Genomic DNA, 24,230 nt, shown 5'->3' on the forward strand with positions numbered 1-24,230 from the left:
TAAAACATGAATTTATACGGAAAAAAAAAAGATTTATCCCAATTTTATTTATTGGTTTATTGACTTGATAATCAAAGATATTTTATGTTGTCAATAATTTTCCAAAACTTGAAATGGAAAGTATCCAACTTGCTCTCCCACGCGCTTACACTCCAAACCTCCCAATCCTCAACCGGCTACAACTTACATTACGTCAGCCGGTGGGGCCAGCGACCTCCTCACCCCCATACTCCGCCACTTCACATTCACGCGCCACCACACGCGAGTACACCTTTCAAACACTAAATCGTCTCGCTGCATACACACATCAAAGGGCAAGTGAAACAATGAGGTCGTCCAATCATCACCGTTTATTCTTCAACAAACTTAACGTCAGATTTGCAGCGATTCAATCTCGTTACAACCCGTACATTTCGCCACTGTAAATCGGAGCTGTTTCCGTTTTCCGGTTATTCCGATTTTTTGCTTATTATTTGAGGTATGTTTTTTTTTTTTTTTTTTTAAATTTAAGTTCGTTTCTGTATTTCGACTGCATTATAACGATGAGTTAGGTCGTGAGGATGATTCAAGTTCCTCTTTCAGTTAGGATAAGTTGTGTTACAATTGACTTTTTTTGTGCATTACAGATTTACTGCAATTAAACTGTTTTATAGATCGAGTTTGTGTAAGTCATTTGTGTGAATTTGAGACGATTCTGCTACGGATTTAGTAGATTTAGGTGGTTAAATTAGGATAGCATTATTGTAAACACTCAACTCTGTGTAAGGTTTGTTAAAATCGTTTATAGTTATGAATTATTAGGTTGTGAGAATGATTCAACTTCTTCTTTCAGTTAGGAGAATGTGTGTTGGATTTGACTTTTTGTGCATTACAGTAGTTGAACAGAGTTGTGTTATAGATCAACTTTCTGCTAGTGATTTGTGTAAAATTTTGTGTTATTTGTTAGTTGTTAAGTGATGGTTGTGAAAAGGTGGAAAGTGTTGAAGATTTTTAGGAATTTGAAACGATTCTGCTACGGATTTAGTTGATTTAGGTATGATTTTAGACTACTTAGAGTGTTTAAATCAGGATAGACTTATTGTAAACACTCGAGTCTGTGGTTAGGTTTTTGATTATGATCGTTTCGTTGCCTCGACTGCATTATAGTGATGGATTACGCCGTGAGAATGATTCAGATTATCGGTCAGGATAATTTGTGTTACGTTTGACTTTTTGTACATTACAGCAGTTGAACTGTGTTGTGTTGTGTTGTGCAGGTAATTTGTGTGAATTTTATGTTATTTGTTAGCTGTTAAGTGGTGGCTATTGAAAGGTTGAAAGTGTTGAATATTCGCTGGAATTCGAAACGGTTCTGCTACGGATTTAGTTGATTTAGTATGGTTTCAGACTTGAGTGTTTGATTTAGGGCTTTATTTGAAACGATTCTGCTACGGATTTAGTTGATTTAGTATGGTTTCAGACTTGAGTGTTTGATTTAGGGCTTTATTTAGCATGAATCTAACAAGGATAAAATCAAAACTATGCCATCAAACTTAAAAGTTATGCTTATTCCTGCCAATCATGAATCAGAATCATATCCTGTGCACTTTGTTAGTACAAGAAGTACAATATGCAATTTGTATATAAAATTGAACACATAATTGAACATCCTGTCTACTTGAGGTGTTACTATTCTTCTAATCCTGATTTTTGCATGTTCATCCAGAAGATTCCATGTTTATATTAATGAAAAGAGAATTTATTGATCCTGTACTCTTGCTTATTCTGGCAAATATCTTTTGCAGGAAACAGTTTTTTTTGTAGTTGTTGAATTATCAGCGATGTCTTCAACAAACGGGACAGTTGGCCACATAGTTTCTTCATCTTCAGGAATATCTACAAATCTCCACATTTCTTCGGAAGAAACTTGTTCGAAAAAAGCCCCATTTGTCAATCAATCATCCGGAGTTCTTCGAGCTACAGCTTTCCGTGATTATATGAAAGAAAACAACACTATTTCTTGGTGTACTGATTCACTGTCTGATTTTCTTGATTACCCTGAAAATATCCCTATCCAGTCTAGTAACGTACAAATTATGCCATCCGAAGACGTCGGCAAGCCGAATGATTGGCAAGATTGGGCCGATCAGCTAATTACTGAGGATGATGGTGTAACGCCGAATTGGAATGAGATTCTTGTTGACACTGCTGTTGCTGATCAAACTCCAAAGGTGTCACTGAAATTTTTATTCTAGTTATCATGAGCAAGAATCTTTGTCATCTTAGAAGCATTCTTGTAAAAATCCCGACTAGCCTCCGATTACTCGCCGATTAATTGCTAGTCGGAGGTTCACCGACTAATTTTTATCTAACTAGCCAATTAATCAGTAGGCGGTCAACAGTGGTCAAATCCAGTCCTAATTGGCCAAAAATCGGTGGCAGTCTAGTGATTCTGGCCAAATTCAGGCCAGATTCTTGACCAAAATATAACGATGTGTGCAAAAAGATATACAACTGAAAATTACATATAAAATCCCAATCCAATTAATCGCTAGTCTGTACGCCACCGGCCAACTAGTGCCTAGCGATTCTTACAACACTGCTTAGAAGTGACTGTTCAGATTCTGTATAATGTTTGTCATCTTAAAATTGACCGTTTTTTATGTTTGTGTTGTTTTGTTTATTTTAGATGGAATATCATGTGGGAAAATCCTCGGGAACCTCGCTGTCACTTCAAGTAAACTCACTTGTTCCTGCATCTCCTGGAGAAGTTTGCACCCCAGCGACACCGTCATCATGTGGGTCCCAAAGCAAGCCACGCATGCGTTGGACACCAGAGCTTCATGAAGCCTTCGTGGAGGCGGTCAACAAGCTCGGTGGAAGTGAAAGTAAATATATTTACTTTTGTTTTTTTTTTTGTTTATTTCTCCATTGCTATATTTTTTGTAATTAACTTTTTTTTTAACAATAGGAGCTACCCCGAAGGGAGTATTGAAGCTAATGAAGGTTGAGGGCTTAACCATATATCATGTAAAAAGTCATCTACAGGTGCATTTCTGGTATTTCTGTTACATACCTAAAGGGAAGTTGTTTTATTTCATGTAGAGTATATATGCTTCTGTTTTTTCTGCAGAAATATCGGACAGCTCGATACAAACCTGAACCTTCTGCAGAAGGTAAGCAAAATATTTCTTCAATTTTTATCTTAGTTTGTTTTCAGAAAATGATATGGTAAAAGAAATATATATTTCAATGATATGTAGTGATACAGTTTATATATCACTTCTTGCAGGACCTTCCGAGAAAAAGCCTACTCCAACGCAGGATTTATCGTCATTGGATTTGAAAACGTAAGTTAGTTTTTTCTTTACCTTTATATATTCACATGAAATTGAGGATTACTCTCATTAATGTACTATGTTAGGTAGTTTATTACAGTACTTTTTTTTTATCACTGTATTAACTTATAAGTCAACACTCTTTCGTATACAACAGGAGTTCAGAGATCACTGAAGCGTTACGTCTACAGGTGGAAGTTCAAAAAAGACTACACGAGCAACTTGAGGTATACTTTTTTATAACTTGGGATTCCTTTCTGGTACTGTTTTTTACTGCAGTTTTCCTTTTTTCATGTCAATAATCAGTAAGTTGAATTAGAGGTGACAAATTGGTAATTGTGATCCATTTAGTTACAAATGGGTCAACTAAGGTTGTGCTTTATTAAGAGTCAATTACGTAAAAAAAAAAACACTGAGGTTTGGCCATTTTATTCTAAGGAAGGGTGAACGGGTCAAAATTTCCCAGTTTTTATTTAGAATAAAATGTCATTTTTTTGTCCCTGAGGTTTGGCCAGTTTTGCAACTTTAGTCCAAAGGTTTGTTTTTTCCGCATCTTGATCCAAAAGCTTTGAAATCTTGCCATTTTCATCTGGCCCGTTAACTCTATCTATTTTTCTCCATTAAGTCGGGGGTATTTCTGTCTTTTTTGTTAACTTAAAGGGCAATTCAGTCTTTTTCAGGGGTATTTGGTCTTTTTACATAAAGTGAAAAAGACCGAATTGGCCTTTAAGTTAACAATAAAGACAGAAAATACTCCTGACTTAAAGGAGAAAAATGGATGGAGTTAACGAGCGGATGAAAATGGCAAGATTTCAAACCTTTTAGATTCAGATGTGGAAAAACAACCCTTTGGACGAAAGTCGCAAAACCGGCTAAACCTCAGGGACCCAAATGGCATTTTACTCGAATATTTCCAACGTAATCTATTTATAGTAAGTTTCAAGAAGCTTAAGCAAAAATAGTATACATCAGTTTCTTTTGGGCATTTGACCAATATGTCAAGTCAAACATTACTACATGAACATCCATCTTTTATGCAGATTCAAAAGAATCTACAGATGAGAATAGAAGAACAAGGGAGATACCTCCAGATGATATTCGAGAAGCAATGCAAGTTTGGCATCGACGCATTGCAACCCGCATCATCCACCCTAGAGAAATCAGAAACCGAGTTGACCAATGAAATCTCAAGTTCTCCAGCCCGAGCCAAAACAGAGCCCGGCCCGATTAAAGTTATGTCACCATCATCAGAGAAGCAAGAGGAAGAACGTGAACCCTCGGAATCACAACCCTCAAAACGTGCTAAATTAAACGAGGTGTCATCAACTGAATCGTCTTAAGAAATGTAACCATACTGTAATGTAAATATATGTACCATTGCCTGCTTTTCGATTATGAAATTTTATTAGGTAAGACTTATTGTTTTTAATTAGTTTGGTGTATCCTAGAATTATGTAGTCAGGTAGAACTGTGGAAGTATTGAAGTGTTATGTTTGTTTGGCCAATGCGGCACCTCGACTTTGTATGTTTGGTGTGGTGACTGGTGAGTTGGAATCAGAATGAAACTAACTAATGCAATGACAAGCGGTCTTTACATGATAAGCATATTTTGACCGGGGTTTCACTGGTGACCCGGCCCGTTAACGGATAGGTTAAAGAATCTAACACTGACTATCCTAAATAATCTTATGCTAAAACATCTTTTATACACTGAATTTATAAAGAAAAACACATTTAAAACGACATTGCAGAATTAACATCAGAAACACTAGAAACCCGAGCTCTCGTGTTTTTTAGTGATTTTATTTCATGTCTACATAGTTTTCTTTCAGTCATCCTGACAACCCATCTGGGCCTTCCAGTATAAAACATAAGCCATCCAAGACCCGACCCGATTAACATCCCAAATCCATATCCCATAACAACAGATTCCCAAGAAAGCCCATTAAAAAAACTTGAATCTTCTTCATCTTCTTCAAGTGTTGGAGATGATGACCCGTCATCATCTCCACAAGTTTTCGTCAATGGGAATCCACATAATCCTTCGTTCCCTTGATACGAACTGTTTACAAACGTATTAAACTGTCCACCTTTCGGTATGACTCCTCGAAGCTGATTCTTTGAGAAATTTACAACTGCAAGGAATGTCATCTTGTGCGAAGAAAGATCTAACGATTCAAGCAGCGCGAGATTTCTCAGGTGTTTCGGGATCTCACCAGTGAGACCGTTATATGATAGATTGAGAAACCGAAGCGAATTCAGCTGTCCAATCGTGTCGGGAATCTCCCCTTCAAAGTTATTAACCGAAAGATCTATAGTCGTGTAAACGACTAATATTCTCTGGAGTTCCATGCTCATCCCTTTCACAACTAGCACAAGTGTGTCTTCATACATGAAGTGTCGAACCATGTACAGATCTTCCGATGCAGATCTATTTCCGCTCATCATCGCTTTAAAATTCTTGAAGTAGTTTCCTGGCAAACGGCCCGTAAACTCATTGCTAGATAGATCAAGAATCCGCAGCTTTGGAAACGGGCTTTTCGCGTTGGAATATGTCTGTAACGGGCCATTGAGTTTATTACCTCGCAAGACGAGAACTTGCAACTCAGGAATCGTGTCAATCCAGTGCGGGAATCCGCCGGTTAGCATATTGTTCCCCAAGTCTAGAACTTCAAGTTTCCTACAATTGATCAAACTTTCAGGAACCGAGCCTTCAAGTCGATTCCCATTCATGTTTACTCTCCGTAAATCATTATTTCGGTCCAAATATGTTGTGGGAATGCTTCCATGGAAACCGTTCAACCGCAGGTCCAACACTTTGAGCTTCGGGCTGAAACGACTCACGCATTGTGGAATCGGGCCACTGAACCGGTTAGTCCCGAGATCAAGAATCTCCAACAGTTTCAACTTGCAGACTGATTCCGGGACCCGGCCCGTAACCGAGTTGTTACCTAAAGTCAAGTATCTTAATCTTTCACATTTGGTTATACTTTCAGGAAAATAACCTGTAAGGTTATTGTCATGAAGCACAAACTGTTCCAACTTGCTTAGGTTACCGAACGAATCTGGGATCGAACCGGTTAGCCGGTTTATAAGCAAGAGCATTTCAACTAGAGAGTTCAAGTTTCCCAACTCTTCGGGAATAGATCCTTTAAACTGGTTGTCGTTAAGGTACAACTGCTCGAGTTTTGTTAGATTCCCAATTGAAACCGGGATCTGACCGCTTAACTCGTTGTGACTAAACGATAACTGAATTAGCGACTCTAGTTTTCCTAGTTCTTGCGGGACAACACCCGAAAGTAAGTTTTCGTGAACGTCTAGGATCGTTAACTTGCTCAGGTTTCCGAGTGAAGCCGGGACAGAACCCGTGAGCAGATTATGTCCCAAAAGTAAAGCGATCAAACTCTTCATGTTTCCTAGTTCGTTAGGAATCCGGCCCGAAAGTTGGTTCATGTATAAATATAAAATCCTTAACGAGCTCGAGTTTCCTAACGATAATGGGATCGAGCCCGTTAGATTGTTTTGGAAAAGGTACAACTCGGATTGTTTACTAAGATTTCCTAGACTAGACGGGATGTGACCCGTTAGAAAGTTAAACGAGACATTAACCGTCACGAGATGGGCTAGATTTCCTAGCTCGCGAGGTATATGACCCGATAACTTATTATCATCGATAGCAAGATGGGCCAAGTTGGTTAGATTTCCTAAAGTAACAGGAATATGACCTTCAAGAATATTACTATGCAACGAAAGGGTCTCGAGATACGCTAACGTTCCTATTTCCGGTGGAATAGTTCCGGATAAACGATTACACGAAAGATCAAGAAACATTAGGTTAGAAAGATACCTGATATCAACCGGGATGGGACCGGAAAAATGATTTAGTTTAAGTTGTAGATGTGTTAGACTAGCGAAAGTTGAAAACGGGAACTTTTGAAGTGTACCGTTTAGTCTAGAAGTGGATAGGTTGAGTTTGATCACGTTCCCGTGATCGTTGCAATGAACACCGTACCAAGTGCATGGTGCGGTGCTCGCGGTTCGGTTTGTGTCGAGTGACCATGAGGATAAGAATGGGTTGTTTTGGTTTATGAGGGTAGTTTTCCATTTGAGTAGAGAATCAGCTTCTTGTGTTGAGGCAAGAGTATGAATGGGTGGAAAGAATAGTGCAAAAAGAATAAAGAGTGGCTTCATTGGTATTTTTTGATGTTGAATACAAGATGGTTTAAAGTTTCAAAAATATATATAATAATATAAAGGGTGTGAATGGAAAAGGGATGAAAGGAAAATAATATATGGTGGAAGGAGAAAACTGAAGTAGAGAAAGAGACGTGTTAATTTAATTTTTTTTTTTATTTGTGGTTTTAGAATATTTTAAGAAAGAATAGGGGAATTTAGTGATTCGTACCAACTAAATCTAGTAAATATGTAACAACTTTTTTTTTTATAAACGTTAAATTTGTCTGTGAGACTTGACTCCCCTCTTGTATTTTGTTTTTGCAAATAGAACACCACCTCGTTGAAATTTACCATACATACAAAGATAAGTAGTAAAAGTGGGCGGAAATATTTACCATACATACAAAGATAAGTAGTAGGTGGTTGGCCAAAAGTGGCGGCCACCTTTTCTTTTTTTTTTTTTTTTATTACTAAAATAGTTATTTATAGGTCCTATCAAATTACGATTTTATCCCCTGTTTAAAATTATGATCTTGCCCAAGTTAGAAATTAAATTTTTGCTTTGCCTCCAGCTTATATTTACGTAATAGTGTTGGCCCGTTAATGGCTGAAATGGGCGGCTAACGTAATAGTGCCAGGCAGCTCCTCTATTGGCCCAATAAATTTACGCTTTTATCCCGCTTTAAAATTACGATTTTGCCATCAGTTTAACAATGGCACTCCTCTATTGGCCCAATAAATTTACGCTTTTATCCCGCTTTAAAATTACGATTTTGCCATCAGTTTAACAATATGTTTTTGCCCCCACATAAAAATAAATTTACGTTTTTACTCACAGCTAAATATTTAAATTTTCCCTCGGTTCAAAATTACGATTTTGCCCCGTTTTAATTTACGCTTTTGTAATTAGTTTTTTTCCCTTAAACTTACGATTTTTCCATCAGTTCAAAGTTATGTTTTTACCCCCACTTAAAAATAAATTAACGCTTTTGCTCCCAGTTAAAAAATTCAATTTTGCTATCAGATAAAAATTACGATTGTGCCCCGTTTAAATTTACAGATTTGTCATTAGGTTTTTCTCACAGCTACGTTACGAATTTGCCCTCAACTTAAATTTACATTTTCTCCATCGTTTTTGTTTGTTTTCCTGCTTAAATTACAATTGTGCCCCCAGTGTAAAATTACAGGCATGCCGGCAGCTGTCTGGCACTCCCTCATTGGTCCATTTAATTTACGATTTTATCCCTAAAATAAAATTATGATTTCGCCCTCAGTTAGAAATTACGTTTTTCTCATGGTTTTAGTTTTTTTTTAGCAAAACTATAATTTTTTTTTGTTTTCATTGGTTAACTCCATTTAATTTTTTCCCGTGTCAAGGAGCTGCCTAACACTCGCTCATTAGTCCTGAAAAAATACAGTTTTGCTCTGAGCCCAAAATTACGGTCTTATCATCGTTTTAGTTTTTTCCCAGCAAAATTATAGTAGTGTCTTTTTAATCGATTGAGAATTATTTGACCAACCACTAATTAAATACGTATATAACAACTAGGGAGGAACCGATGGAATTTGTCCTCGCACCAATCTTATATCGACATTGTTTTTTATGAAGTTGTAGATAATGCTTGAAAAAGGAACAATAGATTTTCTTGCTAATTGTGTGTAGATATATAGGTTTAGGTTTTTGTAAAAATAACATTTTTTCGTAAAAAGTATAAGAAGATATAGGAGTTTGATATGTAGGCATCATATTTTGAACACCAAACATAACATTTTAAGACATAATGCAGTGAATTTTATGCTTAAAACTTAAAACACTGTTAAACAGTGTGTTTATGAACTTATTATTTGTGTAACTGGTGTTTAAAAAAATGTTTTGTAATTCGTATTTTAAAATAATAAATTTGGGTTTATATATATATTATCTTGAGTATAGACAAACCGGATAGAAAAGATACGACAATGTGAAAGTGAAAACTTGTAGTTAGGGTTGTAAATGAACTGAACGAACACGAACAAGGCTTTGTTCGTGTTCGTTCGTTAAAGAAATAAATGTGTTCATGAACGGTTCATGAACAGTTACCGAACGAAATTTTATGTTCGTGTTCGTTCATTAAGGAAATGGGCGTGTTCACGAACGGTTCACGAACACAACTAAATTTGATGAATGCGACGAAGAATAAAGGTGGATGACCCAGAGAGTAGCACTAGAACTTGAATTCCTTATTGTGGAACGGAGGTCGATCGTATACGTCGATGTAAATAATAAGAAATGAAAGGGAAATGATGCATAAACAAGGTGAAAAGGGGTTTTCCAAGTTTAATTCTTAGGGTAGTAAAATAAATATAAGTTTAATAATATAAAAGGTATAGATAAAATATATGAAAGTACAAAAATCTTTCATTAAAATACAAACATGCGAACATAAACGAACGCAAATGAACGAATGTTCACGAACACCTTACCGAACGTTCACGAACACAATTGAACGAACGAGACCTTTGTTCATGTTCGTTCATTTAACTAATCGAACGAAATTCCTTGTTCATGTTCGTTCGTTTATTAAACGAACGAACATAAACGAACTTCCCGCCGAATAATTCACGAACTGTTCGCTGAACGTTCGGTTCATTTACAGCCCTACTTGTAGTTGCTATCGATGAATAAATTGGCTAAAAATAAATAGTTGGTAAAGAGTTCAATGACGATAGTTAATCATTTCTGAAAAATGAGTACTTCCAAGGAAAAATAATAATTAAAGTTAACGTCACCTTTAATAACTTTCTTTAAAATCTAAATATGAAGTTTGAGAAAAAAAAACCCTTAAACTTAAAACTTAAAAGTATTAACAACTAATCCGTTTAAAAAACAAATCGTGTTTGAGTTAACCAGTTTATTAAACAAGTTGTCTTCGGGTTGAATTCGTTTAATAAACTTATAAACCGGTTATATTATCTAAACTTAAATCTACTTGTTAGTTTCTTGTTTCAGGCAGTGGCGGACCCAGCAATTATTTGCTGGGGGTGCGGATGAGTGGTTCAAGCATATTTTCAGGGGGTGCGGACGGAGTTTTTTTTGCCTAAAAACTACACTAATTTTTTTTTCAAAAGGTGTGCTCGCCCACCCTAAACTTCACCTAGGTCCGCCCCTGGTTTCGGGCCATGTCAGTATGTCATGAATGTTCTCAAATAACTGACTCATGTTATCACAAGAAAATATCATATGTGAATGACGCACCAGATTCAAGGGCGTAGCTACATAGAAGGGTACGGGTTCGGCCGAATCCGTACCAAAAAATATTTTTAGTGTTATATATTAGGTGTTTTTGACATCGTATCTGTAGATATTTCGTCATCAAACCCGTAAAATCCTTTAAATTGAACACTTGAAATTTTTCAAACCTGTTGGAAAAAAAATTCTGACTACGATCCGGATTGATGTCATAGTGCTTCTAGGTGGCGGCAATTGTCAAATACTTGAAATGGACTTGACTTGTTGGATCTTTCTGGGGTAGGTTTGACAATTCCTCATTCCCTGGCTTCTCGGCAAATATGTGTCATATCTTACGTGCATATTACGAATATGAGTCCTCACCTTTGTTCATACAATCATACTTCATAACATTTGCGTCTCCCCCACTCATAAATTGCTACCGCAATCAATACTTTCAAAACACATCACTATCTTTTAATACGGGATTATTTAGAGCACGGTATATCTTTAGCTGAAAAAAAAATCTCCCTTCCACCGTTAAAAAAAAACAAGCTTTTCAGCTGACAATACGTGATTATGTGAGGTTTACTAAGATACTAAGATGTCACATTGGCCTTGTGGCCCTTGTGGTACACATCGGGTATTGGTTTGGTTTGTAACTGATCAAGCTGGATGTTATTCCTGATTTAAATCTAATACCGAAAAAATATTTCATAAAGTTAAATAAATAATTTTGTGTCTTAGGGGCTGTTTGTTTAGCTCTTAATGGTTCAGACATCTTACTGGTTCAGACATCTTACTGGTTCAGCGCTTAATGGTTCAGATTATTTGTTTCACGAGCAGATGTCTGAATGGTTTAGACATTTACCTTTGAATGGTTAAGCATTATACTGAGTCTGAATGGTTAAGACCTCTAATCTGAATTGGTCAGACATTTGCCTCTGAACGATTAAGTATTATACTGACTCTTAATGGTTCAGACATCTTACTAGTTCAACACTTAACCATTCAGAAGTTGCCAAACATCCTCTTAGACCGGATCGGAGCCAAAACCAATTTTTTGTCATATCGTGTACTAAACACAACTGGTCACGGCCTAATATGCTTCGTTTTTGTTTAGTTTGTCAGAGGTTGGATTAGTGGCGGACCCAGGAATTTTTCCATGGGGGTGCGAAATATTTTTAGAAATTTTAGGCCCCTAGGTATAAAGTAAAAAAATCGGTTCGTATCGGGTCGGGTCATTTAAAACAAACGAACATCAAACTAAACTTATATAATCATCAAAAATATGTCACATGTCAAACCTTGTTACAAACATAATTAAAACGTCGACGCCATACGGGTTTTCATTTTTGAAATCTATTCAAAACATCATCTAAAACTAATTTCTTAAGCAATTCTTTCTCTATATAACATAAGTTCATCGCTCTATAACATAATGTTTCAAATTTAATTTTCAACTATTCAAGCCCTAGAAATCATAACGTAAGTTGTAATTACCCTAAAAATATATAAACAACATAATCACCCTAAAAATCATCTAAACAACCATAAACAACGTCAAAACACACAAAATTTCAAACCTATTTAACAACTTTATTACCTTTTTTTCTCCTATAATATCAACCAAAATCATCAAAATAACAAAGAAACTTACCCGTGTTCGGATTCTGGTTAGATTTGGTGTCAAACGACGGTGGTATGGTGGCTGATTACGGTGGTCGCCGGCTGCTGGACTGTTGTCGCTGAGTGATGTTGTTCGTTGGCAGTGCAGGGACGCAAGAGAGAGAGAGAGAGAGAGAGAGAGAGAGAGAGAGAGAGAGAGAGAGAGAGCGGGAGAGAATTTCTAAAGGTTTCGGGCTTTAATTATTTTATTATAGTTTGAAATATTGTTGGGTTTGGTTAATGGGCTAAAACTTAGTGGGCTAGCTAGTTAGGAAATATAAGTGGGTAAAGGTATGGGTATTTGAGTTTAGTTAGTTAAGCATTAAAAGTTATATAATTTAGATAGTATTTTTTTTAAATAGAAGTTTACTAAAAAAATTTAAAATATAAATTGATAACACTTTTTACCTAAGGTTCAATGGTGCGGTCGAAAAATTCCAAGGGGTGTGGACGAAAAATTCCAAGGGGTGCGGACGGGATCTTCGACGAAACTGAGCACTAAATTTTTTTCCCTCGGGGGTGCGCCCGCCCACCTTGGGCTGGGCTTGGGTCCGCCCGTTGGATTTACACACATGTTGAGTTATATCCTCACACCTATAAAAAGGAAGGCCATCTAGCGGTGTACACAAAAACAAATTTTCATGGAAGGCGAAAATTTATAGGATCACTTGTCCATCGTTATATAATATTTTTTTTAGTCTGGTTCTGATAGAGTCATATAAAAAAAGAATCAAACAAAATATTACATAGACAACAAAAGTACGTCAAACACCATTACGAATGCGTAATGAAAATTTAAAATATAATATATCTAAAGTTGTTCTTTACAGGTTTTCATTTTTGGATTTAATGATAACTCATAAGCAACATTCAATGTTCTAATCCACATTAACTACTCGTATACTCATACAAACAATGTTTTAAATCTAAAGTTCATAACTTGTATAATTTTTCAAACCCCAATCCATATTGCCTAATCAAATAAATTAAACAATAAAAGTAACCGTCAAATGAGTGATTCACTTAATCACTTACCTAAAGTCGGAATTCTACCAGGATCTAACAACGACGAAAGATGGTTAGTGGTGGGTCTAGGCATTGTCTATCGTTACTCGCTATTCTTTTTTTTTTGCGATTGCCGCTTAATATTTTAATTTTATTTCAATAAGGTTTAAACCTTTAAATTAGTGAGTTAATGCCTAAGGTAATATTTCAATAAGGTTTAACCCTTTAAATTAATGAGTTAATGCCTAAGGGTAAAGAGTCTAAGCTAGTAAGCTTATGGTCACTAGACTAATAAGGTTTAAACCAATTTAGGTCTAAATTACAATGGTTTTAACATTTGGATATTGGTACTTATATAAGTTATGTTGATAATGAGTGTTTATATCAAATTCATATTTATAAATTTATAATTTTCTGATTTGGTTTTTCTTAGTGCTCAGTTTCTAAATTTCACGACGGTTGATTTCAAAAGTTTGAGAGGCGATTCCAAAATTTATGAGGCGCTCAGAATTTTCGCGTATCTATCAACAAGAGTGGATGCTCCCATCAAGCCATCTAATAGAATTATAAGGTCTCAAATGGACCGATAATCGCCAAACATGTAATTAAATCATAAATTAGTGAAACTGTAAACATTCTATTTATATTTTATGTTATTATTTTACTAGAGCACTTGTAATTATGTGTGTTGTACTGATTACTTTAAAACTTGCCGTTAAAATAATAATAATAATAATAATAATAATAATAATAATAATAATAATAATAATAATAATAATAATAATAATAATAATAATAATAATAATAATAATAATAATAATAATTAATAAGGGGACTGGGGTTGGATCCGTGATGGAACCCCATCACTCGTGATGGAGATTTGCACACCACCGCCACCCCAAAATGTAACGCGTGGAAAAGATCACGCTTTGAACTTGTTGAAAATTATGACCGTTGCTTCAGTTTGACCGTTTTTCAACGGTTATATTTAATAAAAAAAATAATCTTTAAACCATTTATATATACTTCAAAACTTTTAACCATTTCACCCACACCAAAACACAAACACAAATCACACATTTTGTTCGGTGTAATCAAGTTCGTTATACACCGAACAATGAGACGCTTAATCGAACTAGTAGGTTCTTAAATATTTTGTTCGGTGTATAACGAACTTGAATCAAGTTCGTCCTGCCCAAAGAAGAACATGGTGGATCGTGATCGTATACAGACGTGATCGTATAATCAAAGAAAACGGACGTGCAATATCTCCGGATTGGGTGCCGGATCCTCCTACACATGTTCACGTTCCAGAATATATCCAACAAGACTTGCGTGATGAAGAAACTCACTTTCGGTTGAGATACGATTTAATCGAACTAGTAGGTTCTTTAGGTTTGGAGTTTCATGATTCGGACGAGGAGTAGAGTTTCTTTATTTTTTTTTTAATTGTAGTCTAAAATATTTCTAGTATGTTTAATTGAACTAGTATGTTTTAATTTTAATAAAATTTATAATTTTAGTGTTTTATTGTTAAATTCTAATTTAAAAAAAATAAAAAAAAAGTTGTGAGTGATGGAATTCCATCACTAGTGATGACCACCGCAACTAAAAAAAGCTTTTGAGTGATATAATGGTTGATGACATGGCAAAACTTGATTGTACGTTATGAGTGATGAGTAAGTGATGAGTGATGACCACCCCAGTCCCCTAAATAGATAAATTTAACGACTGAAGTTAATGTGTACCTTTGAAAGACATTACTACATGCGGCAAATTCAAATGGACTTTGGCATTCAAGAAGACTTTATGGATATTATATATTATATAATAGTCTAATTCGTAACATGTTTGTGTTGTGGTATGTTGTACTCTTGGCATAAAAGGTTTTTCTAGCATTGTGATATGGTACTTTGAGGATTTAGGTTTGTACATTTGCTTTATATTTTTTTATTTTGACACATGTCCCTTTTGTTTGGGTTTTATGAGACGTCTATTCGTCACTGAATCACTTCAAAGTTCAAACCCTACCAGTTGCCTTCTTTATCCAATTTCATCGCACCTACCAGTCCACCACCAGTCCCGACAGCATGAACTATACTCGACATTCAAGACCTAGTCTGAACGGTGGTGGTCACGAACCAAGATGACGAGGGTGTTAGGGTTTTCACGCAGAAAGGCGATGGTGGCGTTCTAATTGTCTAGGGGTGTTTGCCGGCAGTAAAAAAGGACCTAAACTCCGATTTCGGTGGCTAGGTGCAATCCGACAACCATTAGTTCTTATTTTCGTTGTGTGTAGTTTTTTTTCTGAAATAGATTTAAGGTTCAGATGACGGTTGTTGTGGAGATTCCCGACGAAGTACAGAGCTAAGTTTCATCTTCCTCCGCAGTTGTTGGCGGCGGTCGTCGGGTTGTCAACAGTAGAAACTTCCACATTCGGTGTCAAGAACACCAAGTTCATAAACGAAATTTCGCACCTGTTGAATAGCGTTGGATGTTTACAGATTCCGATTTTACAGGACCGGTATTGAAGGGGTATGGTCCCAGAAAGCCGCGCAGGCCTTCATCCAGGTCGCGCGCAGGACCATACTCCTTATTCATCAATCTGCTTATAACCAACCTCACGCGGTAACCGTTGATGTGTGTAAAATGCAACATATAAATCACATCAATTAAGGCATAAAACTAACCCTTTTTAAGTACTAATGTTGGAAAAAGAGTGTTTTTGTCTTCCTTTTGTATTTTCAGGATGAAATGAGCTCAAAATCACAAAAGAAGCAAAAAGACAACTAATTCTACCATAAAATACAAGAAAAGGAACAAAAGTGGACTGCCCGGACCCTCAACGGCACCTCCCAAGGCAAAGGAGAAGAAACAGAGTCTGAACACGCCCCGTGTCCAGCGAACACGGGGGCGTGCCCAGGAAGCAGTAGAAAAGACAAACCAGTAGAAGCTTCCATTGCCCACCACGGGGCCGTGTCCAGCGAGCACGGGGGCGTGGTGAAAGTACAGCAGGCGCATTAATTGTAATTCGCAATTACAATTAATGAAGTGAGAGAATGTCAGACGGGCACGGGGCCGTGTCCAGCCTTCTGTTCATCCTATAAATAGAGGAGCTTGGCTTCATTCTCTCTCATCCCTTGGCACACCACCTCTCTCACACCTCATCCACCACCCACCACCACCATAACACCATCATCCACCACCATCATCCATTGTCCATCGTAGAGTGTGTGAGTCGTCTCGGGATCCAAGATTGATCGTAAGAGTTCTTGACAATCAAGGCCATGTTTGCCTAAGTCTCTTACATCACTTGGTGAAGACAAGTGTTTAGTATAATACTTTTTATTTTTAATCTTTTGCACTTTTTATTTGGTTTTGTATTAATGACTTTAATAACTAGTTACTTATGTTGAAGGTGATCTTTCCTTATCGTTTGTCCGTGGTGTCTTGGCATTATTTTACTGTCTATATAAAATAAAAGATTTTCACCATTCATATCTCCACGGTCTATATGGAGGTATGTTGGCTACCTGGTCGGGGGTTAAGGGAACGGTTTGGTAAGGGTCTTGCCCTTGTTCAGCGTTTAGAGGTCCTGCTTGGGACCTGGGTCAAATTTAGTAGGATCTCCTTCAATGCCCATAGGTATTGGATGGCGGGGATCCAAACTCTTTGACCCCCTCATAAGTTAACTACTATTAATACTATAACCCGGCTATTTAGGACTGTATCCCTGCTGACTCAGACTACTTAGCCGAGGGTAACGTCACCGCCAAAAGCGGGGCCTACCACAATTTGCATTAATAACTTAATTCATTATCTTTCAATAATCCGACCCTTTAGGATTGTATCCTTGCTGACTCAAACTACTGGGTTGAGGGTAACGTCGCCTTCAAAAGAGGGGCCTACTACAATAACTAAGATAATCTCTTAAACAAGTGCAAAAGTGCGAAAATAATCAAAGGTTATACTAATACACGTGTCGGATCCAAGTGATTCATCTTGTCTATCTGTTTTTATTTTATTTTATTTTTCAGCATTTAGTTAGTTTTTATTTTTCTTAGTTTAAACATTTTTCTCACTTTTTGATTTGGTTAGACGTTGAGGATAAACCGGTATTAAAAGCTCTTGTGTCCTTGGACGACCTCGGTATCTTACCAACACTATACTACGTCCACGATGGGTGCACTTGCCCATATGTGTGTTTAGTGTTAGTAAATATCGTGTTTTATAAATTTAAAACTTGGCTAAAAGTGTAAAAAGGGGCTTAAATATACATCTAAAATATATTACACTTCACGCACATCAACCGTCATCACACATTGACCACGCGCGAGGTCTAAACAAGATAAAACAACACATTCAACACTTAGCATTCTGAACAAGAGCCTTCAACCACACATACCCTGCGCGGGCTAGTTATGTGTCCAGCAGAGGTCGCACAGGGCTATGCCGCAGGGCCACTTCAGAAGGTACGAAAGGTACAAGTGGCAAAAGAAAAGAGCCAATCCGCGTCCTCCATGCGGTGCTCAATCGTGCTCCACGATCGTCTGATGTGCAGGAGACAGAGAGTACACAAGGACGCCTATGTGGCACCAATCACAGGGCAGAGACATCTGCCCCACGATCTCCACTTACCTGCTGATGGCAGAGGGACAACAAGGCCGACAACAGTGACACGTGGCTCCAATCAAGGTGCACCAGCACCTGAGAACTTCTAGAAGACACTAACGGTCGACACCAGTGAGACAAGGAGCATATCCGCTATGTTGTCGCCTTCCGGCCCAAGGCCAATCAGCCCACATCCTCTTACACCTCTCCGGCTATAAATAGGACCCTTCATTAACAGGTTAAACCATTCTATTCCCTCTACTCTCACTCTTTACACACTTTAATCTCCTCAAAGCAGATACTTATTCTCACGCCGGAGTTCCAATAAAGACATAAAGGAACCGCTAGAAGAACCCGAACGCTTTCTCAGAAAAAGGTTAAAAGCCAAAAACCAAGAGAAGGTTTCGGGTGATCCACCCCCAATGGCGGACCAACGTACCCTTATGGATTATCTACGGCCCACCGTAGCTTATCTAGGCGCCGCTATCAATGCTCCGAATGTCGAAGCCAATAACTTCGAACTTCGACCGCATTTGATACAAATGCTCCAAAACTCCGCAACATTCCACGGGCTTGCGGACGAGGATCCTCATCTACATATAACTAATTTCTTAGAAATATGTGATACCTTTCGGATCAATGGAGCATCAAACGACGCCATCCGCCTCCGTATGTTTCCATTCTCACTAAAAGACCGAGCAAAAGCTTGGCTCAACACCCTCCCAGCTGGATCGGTAAACACCTGGGATGAACTAGCCCAAAAGTTTCTATATAAGTATTTCCCTCCTTCTAAAACTGCTAAATTAATGGCTGAAATTAATACATACTCACAAGAGGACGGGGAATCCTTATATGAAACTTGGGAAAGGTTCAAGGAGCTATTACGCAAGTGTCCCCATCACGGCCTCGCAATATGGCAACAAGTATCCACTTTCTACAATGGATTGTTGCCACACACTAGGCAGACACTTGATTCTAGCTCCGGGGGACTTTTAGGTAATCGACGCCCACACGAAATATATAATCAGATTGAGGAAATTGCTCAAACCAATTTTCAATGGCACACTCCCCGGGGAAATAAGTCTATTGCCCCGGGCGCCCATAAGGTCGACGAAAGCACCTCTTTACAAGCCCAAATCGAGGCCCTTTCTTCAAAAATAAAAAAATTAGAAATGACAAAAACAGTCTCGGTTATGGCTTGTGAAGGGTGTGGTGGGTCACATGAAAATTGGAGTTGCATGAAAGAAACGGACGATCAACAAGAAAGGGTAAACTACATTGATAATAGACCTAGGCCGTCGGGTCCTCCAACGGGAACTTACAACCAAGGATGGCGAAATCACCCAAACCTTGGTTGGAGGGAAACCGGCAATAGTAGTAACCAACAAACCCAACGAACAAACTTTCAGCAATCAAGAAATGAGTCACAAAATTTCACTCAACAACAAGGTGGACGAGAAAGGCTCGAAGATACTATATCTCGCCTCGTCTCTGACACTGATAAGAAAAACTCGGAAAGATTTCTACAATTAGAATCTAATTTTAGGAATCAACAAGCTAGCATTCAAAACATAGAAAAACAAATAAATCAACTAGCACAAAATTTTTCCGAGAGACCGCAAGGCGCATTACCTAGCAATACCGAAACAAACCCAAAGGCGCAAGTTCACCTCATCACACTACGAAACCGCACCGTAGGACCTGCAGAAGTACCTCCACCAACGGAAGAAACAATGCCAACACATCTGCAGGAAAAGAACTCTCCCCCATCACCAGAGCCTACTAAGGCTCCTCGAGTTCCGTACCCCGGTAGGTTAATTCGTCAAAAGACCAATGAGCAGTTCGCAAAATTCGAAAGTCTGTTAAAACAATTGCATGTCAATATTCCTTTTATCGAAGTCCTAACCCAAATGCCCAAATATTCTAAATTTATGAGGGACTTCCTTACACATAAAAAGAAAATTGAAAATTTGCAATTAGTTAATTTAGGCGAAGAATGCTCTGCCCTCGTACTCAATAAACTACCCCAAAAGAAAATCGATCCCGGAAGTTTCACGATTCCATGCTCTATAGGGGAGTCACCCGTTTGCAATGCCTTGGCCGACTTAGGGGCTAGCATTAACCTCATGCCCTCATCGATGTTCAAAAGGCTTGGCTTGGGAACCACGAGCCCTACAAAAATAAGCATACAACTCGCTGATCGATCAGTCAAGTTCCCACAAGGTGTCATCGAGAATGTCTTGGTAAGGGTAAGCAGATTCGTTTATCCAGTTGACTTTGTCATACTCGACATGGAGGAAGACATCGAGGTCCCCCTTATCCTAGGGAGACCCTTCCTTGCCACAGCACAAGCAGTGGTAGACATGAATGACGGGACACTGACTTTGAGGTATGGGGACGATGAGGTGAAGTTCGGAGTTGGGAAGAAAATAGAGGACGACGACCCAGTCAATTACATGAAGGTTATTGATTCAAGCTTGGATGCCGCTCTCCGACGGTGTAACTTGGGAAGCAAGGCACTCCACTCAGAAGATATATAACCAGGAATCGGGTCTAGCCAAGGACCCTTATAAACGTGGCGCACCACGGAGGCATTCCGCGGATCTATCCTTAGTTTAGTTTAGTTTAATCTTTTAGTTTTTGCAGAATAAAACACACTCATGGTGGTAATGGATGAAAAAAGGAACGAGAAAAATGGAACCATGCACGAAGAACAGAGCAACCCGACAAAAATCTCCATCACAGAAGGCTCAACACGGGCCGTGCCCAACCAACACGGCCCCGTGCTGAGCCCCTGCAGAAAATCACCCAGTTCAGGTAACTGGACACGGGCCGTGTTCAGCGGACACGCCCCCGTGTCCAGGCTTCTGTTTCAATTCTGTAATTTTTGTTACTGGCACTTGACCACGGGGCCGTGCCCGGTCAACACGGGGCCGTGTCCAGGATGCCAGTAACATAAATCTTTGCTTTTTTAACCCACTTTTATACATTCTAATCAACCAAAAACATTATTTTTGGACACATTGAGGACAATGTGTAATTTAAGTGTGGGGGGGGGGATGCTAAAACCCTTGAAATTTTGCAAAATCCTAAACACAAGCCTTACACAAAACTCTATTGGAACCGCTAAACAACCCAAATTTTTTCAAAAAAAAAAACTTTTTCATTTTTTTATTTACTTGTCTTAGTTTAAGTTGGGAATAACAAGTTCTAAAAAGGTTATATTTTTACAAGTTTACAACCGATAGCGTCGTGATAAAAAAAGAACCAACATAAGAAAATTATGAAACGGTATAACGAGTCGAGTTAAAAATTCGATTATATATGCTTGGTCACATTAAAAACCCATTCCCACAAAAGTGAGTTTTGAGCCTTTGTTGAGCACAAAAATACACATATTTAGATTAAATGCTCATTTTTCGTTTCTTGTGTGAATAGCAGCTCGGTTCTTACAATCTAGAACTTGCCACGACGATACATTCCCGGTCCTTACCAACTTAAACCCAAGTAAGTAAATGATGGAGGCATTAGGACTAACCATTTTTTTTTTCAAAACCATTATTTTTCATTTTTTTTACCTACCCAAAATCCCCCTAGATAGCCCCTTTGAGCCTAAACCTTTCATTTCATTACCCCAAAACCCTTTTTACCCACCAAAAACCTTTTTATTTATTTTTTTTAGTAACAAGTTCGCTTTTTCGTAAACTCACCTTTTTATGTGACGGTTGAAAAAAAAATGATGATGATGAAGTCAAAAACAAACAAAAGCTATAAAAGCTTGTTTGGAGAAATACTTCAAAATAAAAAGTCACTAAAAACAAGGTACTTCACGAAAACCGACGCTTGTTACGATTTTCGCCCTTTTTACTAACCACTAACCAACCACCCACCTTTAAACCCAAGCCTTCACCCAAAAAGTCCTCTTGATATTTACAAAGGTAAAAAAGTTAAAAAGGAGGAGGATTGATTGCTTGGCAAGCCTATGGAAGACGTGAGTTCCGTGCCGCTCTCGAGTGATTCACTAAAAATATACACCTTCGGCCGAGTGTTGAGTGATCTCCCGTGAGGTATGTGAACTTGTATATAAATGGAATTTTAATAAGACATGCTATGCCCAAATAAGTAATTCATCTTATGAAACGTTCAAAATAAATCATAACGAATAGGATTGTAAATAAATAAAAATAAAACCTATAAAAACCTTGGATTCCCGACACTCTAGGACAAGCTAAAAAACTTCTCTTCTACCTATTCCATTTGGGAGTGTAAGCCACATTTAAAGAGTTTTGCTTGAGGACAAGCAAAAGTTCAAGTGTGGGGGTATTTGATGTGTGTAAAATTCAACATATAAATCACATCAATTAAGGCATAAAACTAACGCTTTTTAAGTACTAATGTTGGAAAAAGAGTGTTTTTGTCTTCCTTTTGTATTTTCAGGATGAAATGAGCTCAAAATCACAAAAGAAGCAAAAAGACAACTAATTCTACCATAAAATACAAGAAAAGGAACAAAAGTGGACTGCCCGGACCCTCAACGGCACCTCCCAAGGCAAAGGAGAAGAAACAGAGTCTGAACACGCCCCGTGTCCAGCGAACACGGGGGCGTGCCCAGGAAGCAGTAGAAAAGACAAACCAGTAGAAGCTTCCATTGCCCACCACGGGGCCGTGTCCAGCGAGCACGGGGGCGTGGTGAAAGTACAGCAGGCGCATTAATTGTAATTCGCAATTACAATTAATGAAGTGAGAGAATGTCAGACGGGCACGGGGCCGTGTCCAGCGGACACGGGGCCGTGTCCAGCCTTTTGTTCAGCCTATAAATCGAGGAGCTTGGCTTCATTCTCTCTCATCCCTTGGCACACCACCTCTCTCACACCTCATCCACCACCCACCACCACCATAACACCATCATCCACCACCATCATCCATTGTCCATCGTAGAGTGTGTGAGTCGTCTCGGGATCCAAGATTGATCGTAAGAGTTCTTGACAATCAAGGCCATGTTTGCCTAAGTCTCTTACATCACTTGGTGAAGACAAGTGTTTAGTATAATACTTTTTATTTTTAATCTTTTGCACTTTTTATTTGGTTTTGTATTAATGACTTTAATAACTAGTTACTTATGTTGAAGGTGATCTTTCCTTATCGTTTGTCCGTGGTGTCTTGGCATTATTTTACTGTCTATATAAAATAAAAGATTTTCACCATTCATATCTCCACGGTCTATATGGAGGTATGTTGGCTACCTGGTCGGGGGTTAAGGGAACGGTTTGGTAAGGGTCTTGCCCTTGTTCAGCGTTTAGAGGTCCTGCTTGGGACCTGGGTCAAATTTAGTAGGATCTCCTTCAATGCCCATAGGTATTGGATGGCGGGGATCCAAACTCTTTGACCCCCTCATAAGTTAACTACTATTAATACTATAACCCGGCTATTTAGGACTGTATCCCTGCTGACTCAGACTACTTAGCCGAGGGTAACGTCACCGCCAAAAGCGGGGCCTACCACAATTTGCATTAATAACTTAATTCATTATCTTTCAATAATCCGACCCTTTAGGATTGTATCCTTGCTGACTCAAACTACTGGGTTGAGGGTAACGTCGCCTTCAAAAGAGGGGCCTACTACAATAACTAAGATAATCTCTTAAACAAGTGCAAAAGTGCGAAAATAATCAAAGGTTATACTAATACACGTGTCGGATCCAAGTGATTCATCTTGTCTATCTGTTTTTATTTTATTTTATTTTTCAGCATTTAGTTAGTTTTTATTTTTCTTAGTTTAAACATTTTTCTCACTTTTTGATTTGGTTAGACGTTGAGGATAAACCGGTATTAAAAGCTCTTGTGTCCTTGGACGACCTCGGTATCTTACCAACACTATACTACGTCCACGATGGGTGCACTTGCCCATATGTGTGTTTAGTGTTAGTAAATATCGTGTTTTATAAATTTAAAACTTGGCTAAAAGTGTAAAAAGGGGCTTAAATATACATCTAAAATATATTACACTTCACGCACATCAACCGTCATCACACATTGACCACGCGCGAGGTCTAAACAAGATAAAACAACACATTCAACACTTAGCATTCTGAACAAGAGCCTTCAACCACACATACCCTGCGCGGGCTAGTTATGTGTCCAGCAGAGGTCGCACAGGGCTATGCCGCAGGGCCACTTCAGAAGGTACGAAAGGTACAAGTGGCAAAAGAAAAGAGCCAATCCGCGTCCTCCATGCGGTGCTCAATC

At 38.2% G+C, this 24,230-nt stretch overlaps 2 protein-coding genes and 1 non-coding gene across 3 annotated transcripts; 1 reads left to right on the top strand and 2 right to left on the bottom strand.

Moving 5' to 3' along the window:
* Nucleotides 1-274: 274 nt before the first annotated feature.
* On the top strand, nt 275-4,898 carry LOC110883979 (protein PHOSPHATE STARVATION RESPONSE 1). Its single transcript, XM_022131645.2, has 8 exons — nt 275-478; nt 1,785-2,210; nt 2,669-2,867; nt 2,951-3,027; nt 3,113-3,155; nt 3,272-3,329; nt 3,475-3,544; nt 4,358-4,898. The coding sequence occupies exons 2-8, from the start codon at nt 1,821-1,823 to the stop codon at nt 4,655-4,657; spliced, it is 1,137 nt and encodes a 378-aa protein (XP_021987337.1). The 5' UTR covers nt 275-478; nt 1,785-1,820; the 3' UTR covers nt 4,658-4,898.
* A 153-nt stretch (nt 4,899-5,051) lies between these two features.
* Nucleotides 5,052-7,508, bottom strand: LOC110883978 (receptor-like protein 9DC3). Its single transcript, XM_022131644.2, has one exon. The coding sequence runs from the start codon at nt 7,506-7,508 to the stop codon at nt 5,052-5,054; it is 2,457 nt and encodes an 818-aa protein (XP_021987336.1).
* An 11,277-nt stretch (nt 7,509-18,785) lies between these two features.
* On the bottom strand, nt 18,786-18,892 carry LOC118483579. Its single transcript, XR_004870868.1, has one exon. It is a non-coding gene; the product is annotated as a small nucleolar RNA R71 (small nucleolar RNA).
* Between the last annotated feature and the right edge of the window lie 5,338 nt (nt 18,893-24,230).

The sequence above is a fragment of the Helianthus annuus genome, chromosome 10 (assembly GCF_002127325.2).
Source record: "Helianthus annuus cultivar XRQ/B chromosome 10, HanXRQr2.0-SUNRISE, whole genome shotgun sequence".
NCBI classification, from domain to species: Eukaryota; Viridiplantae; Streptophyta; class Magnoliopsida; order Asterales; family Asteraceae; genus Helianthus; species Helianthus annuus.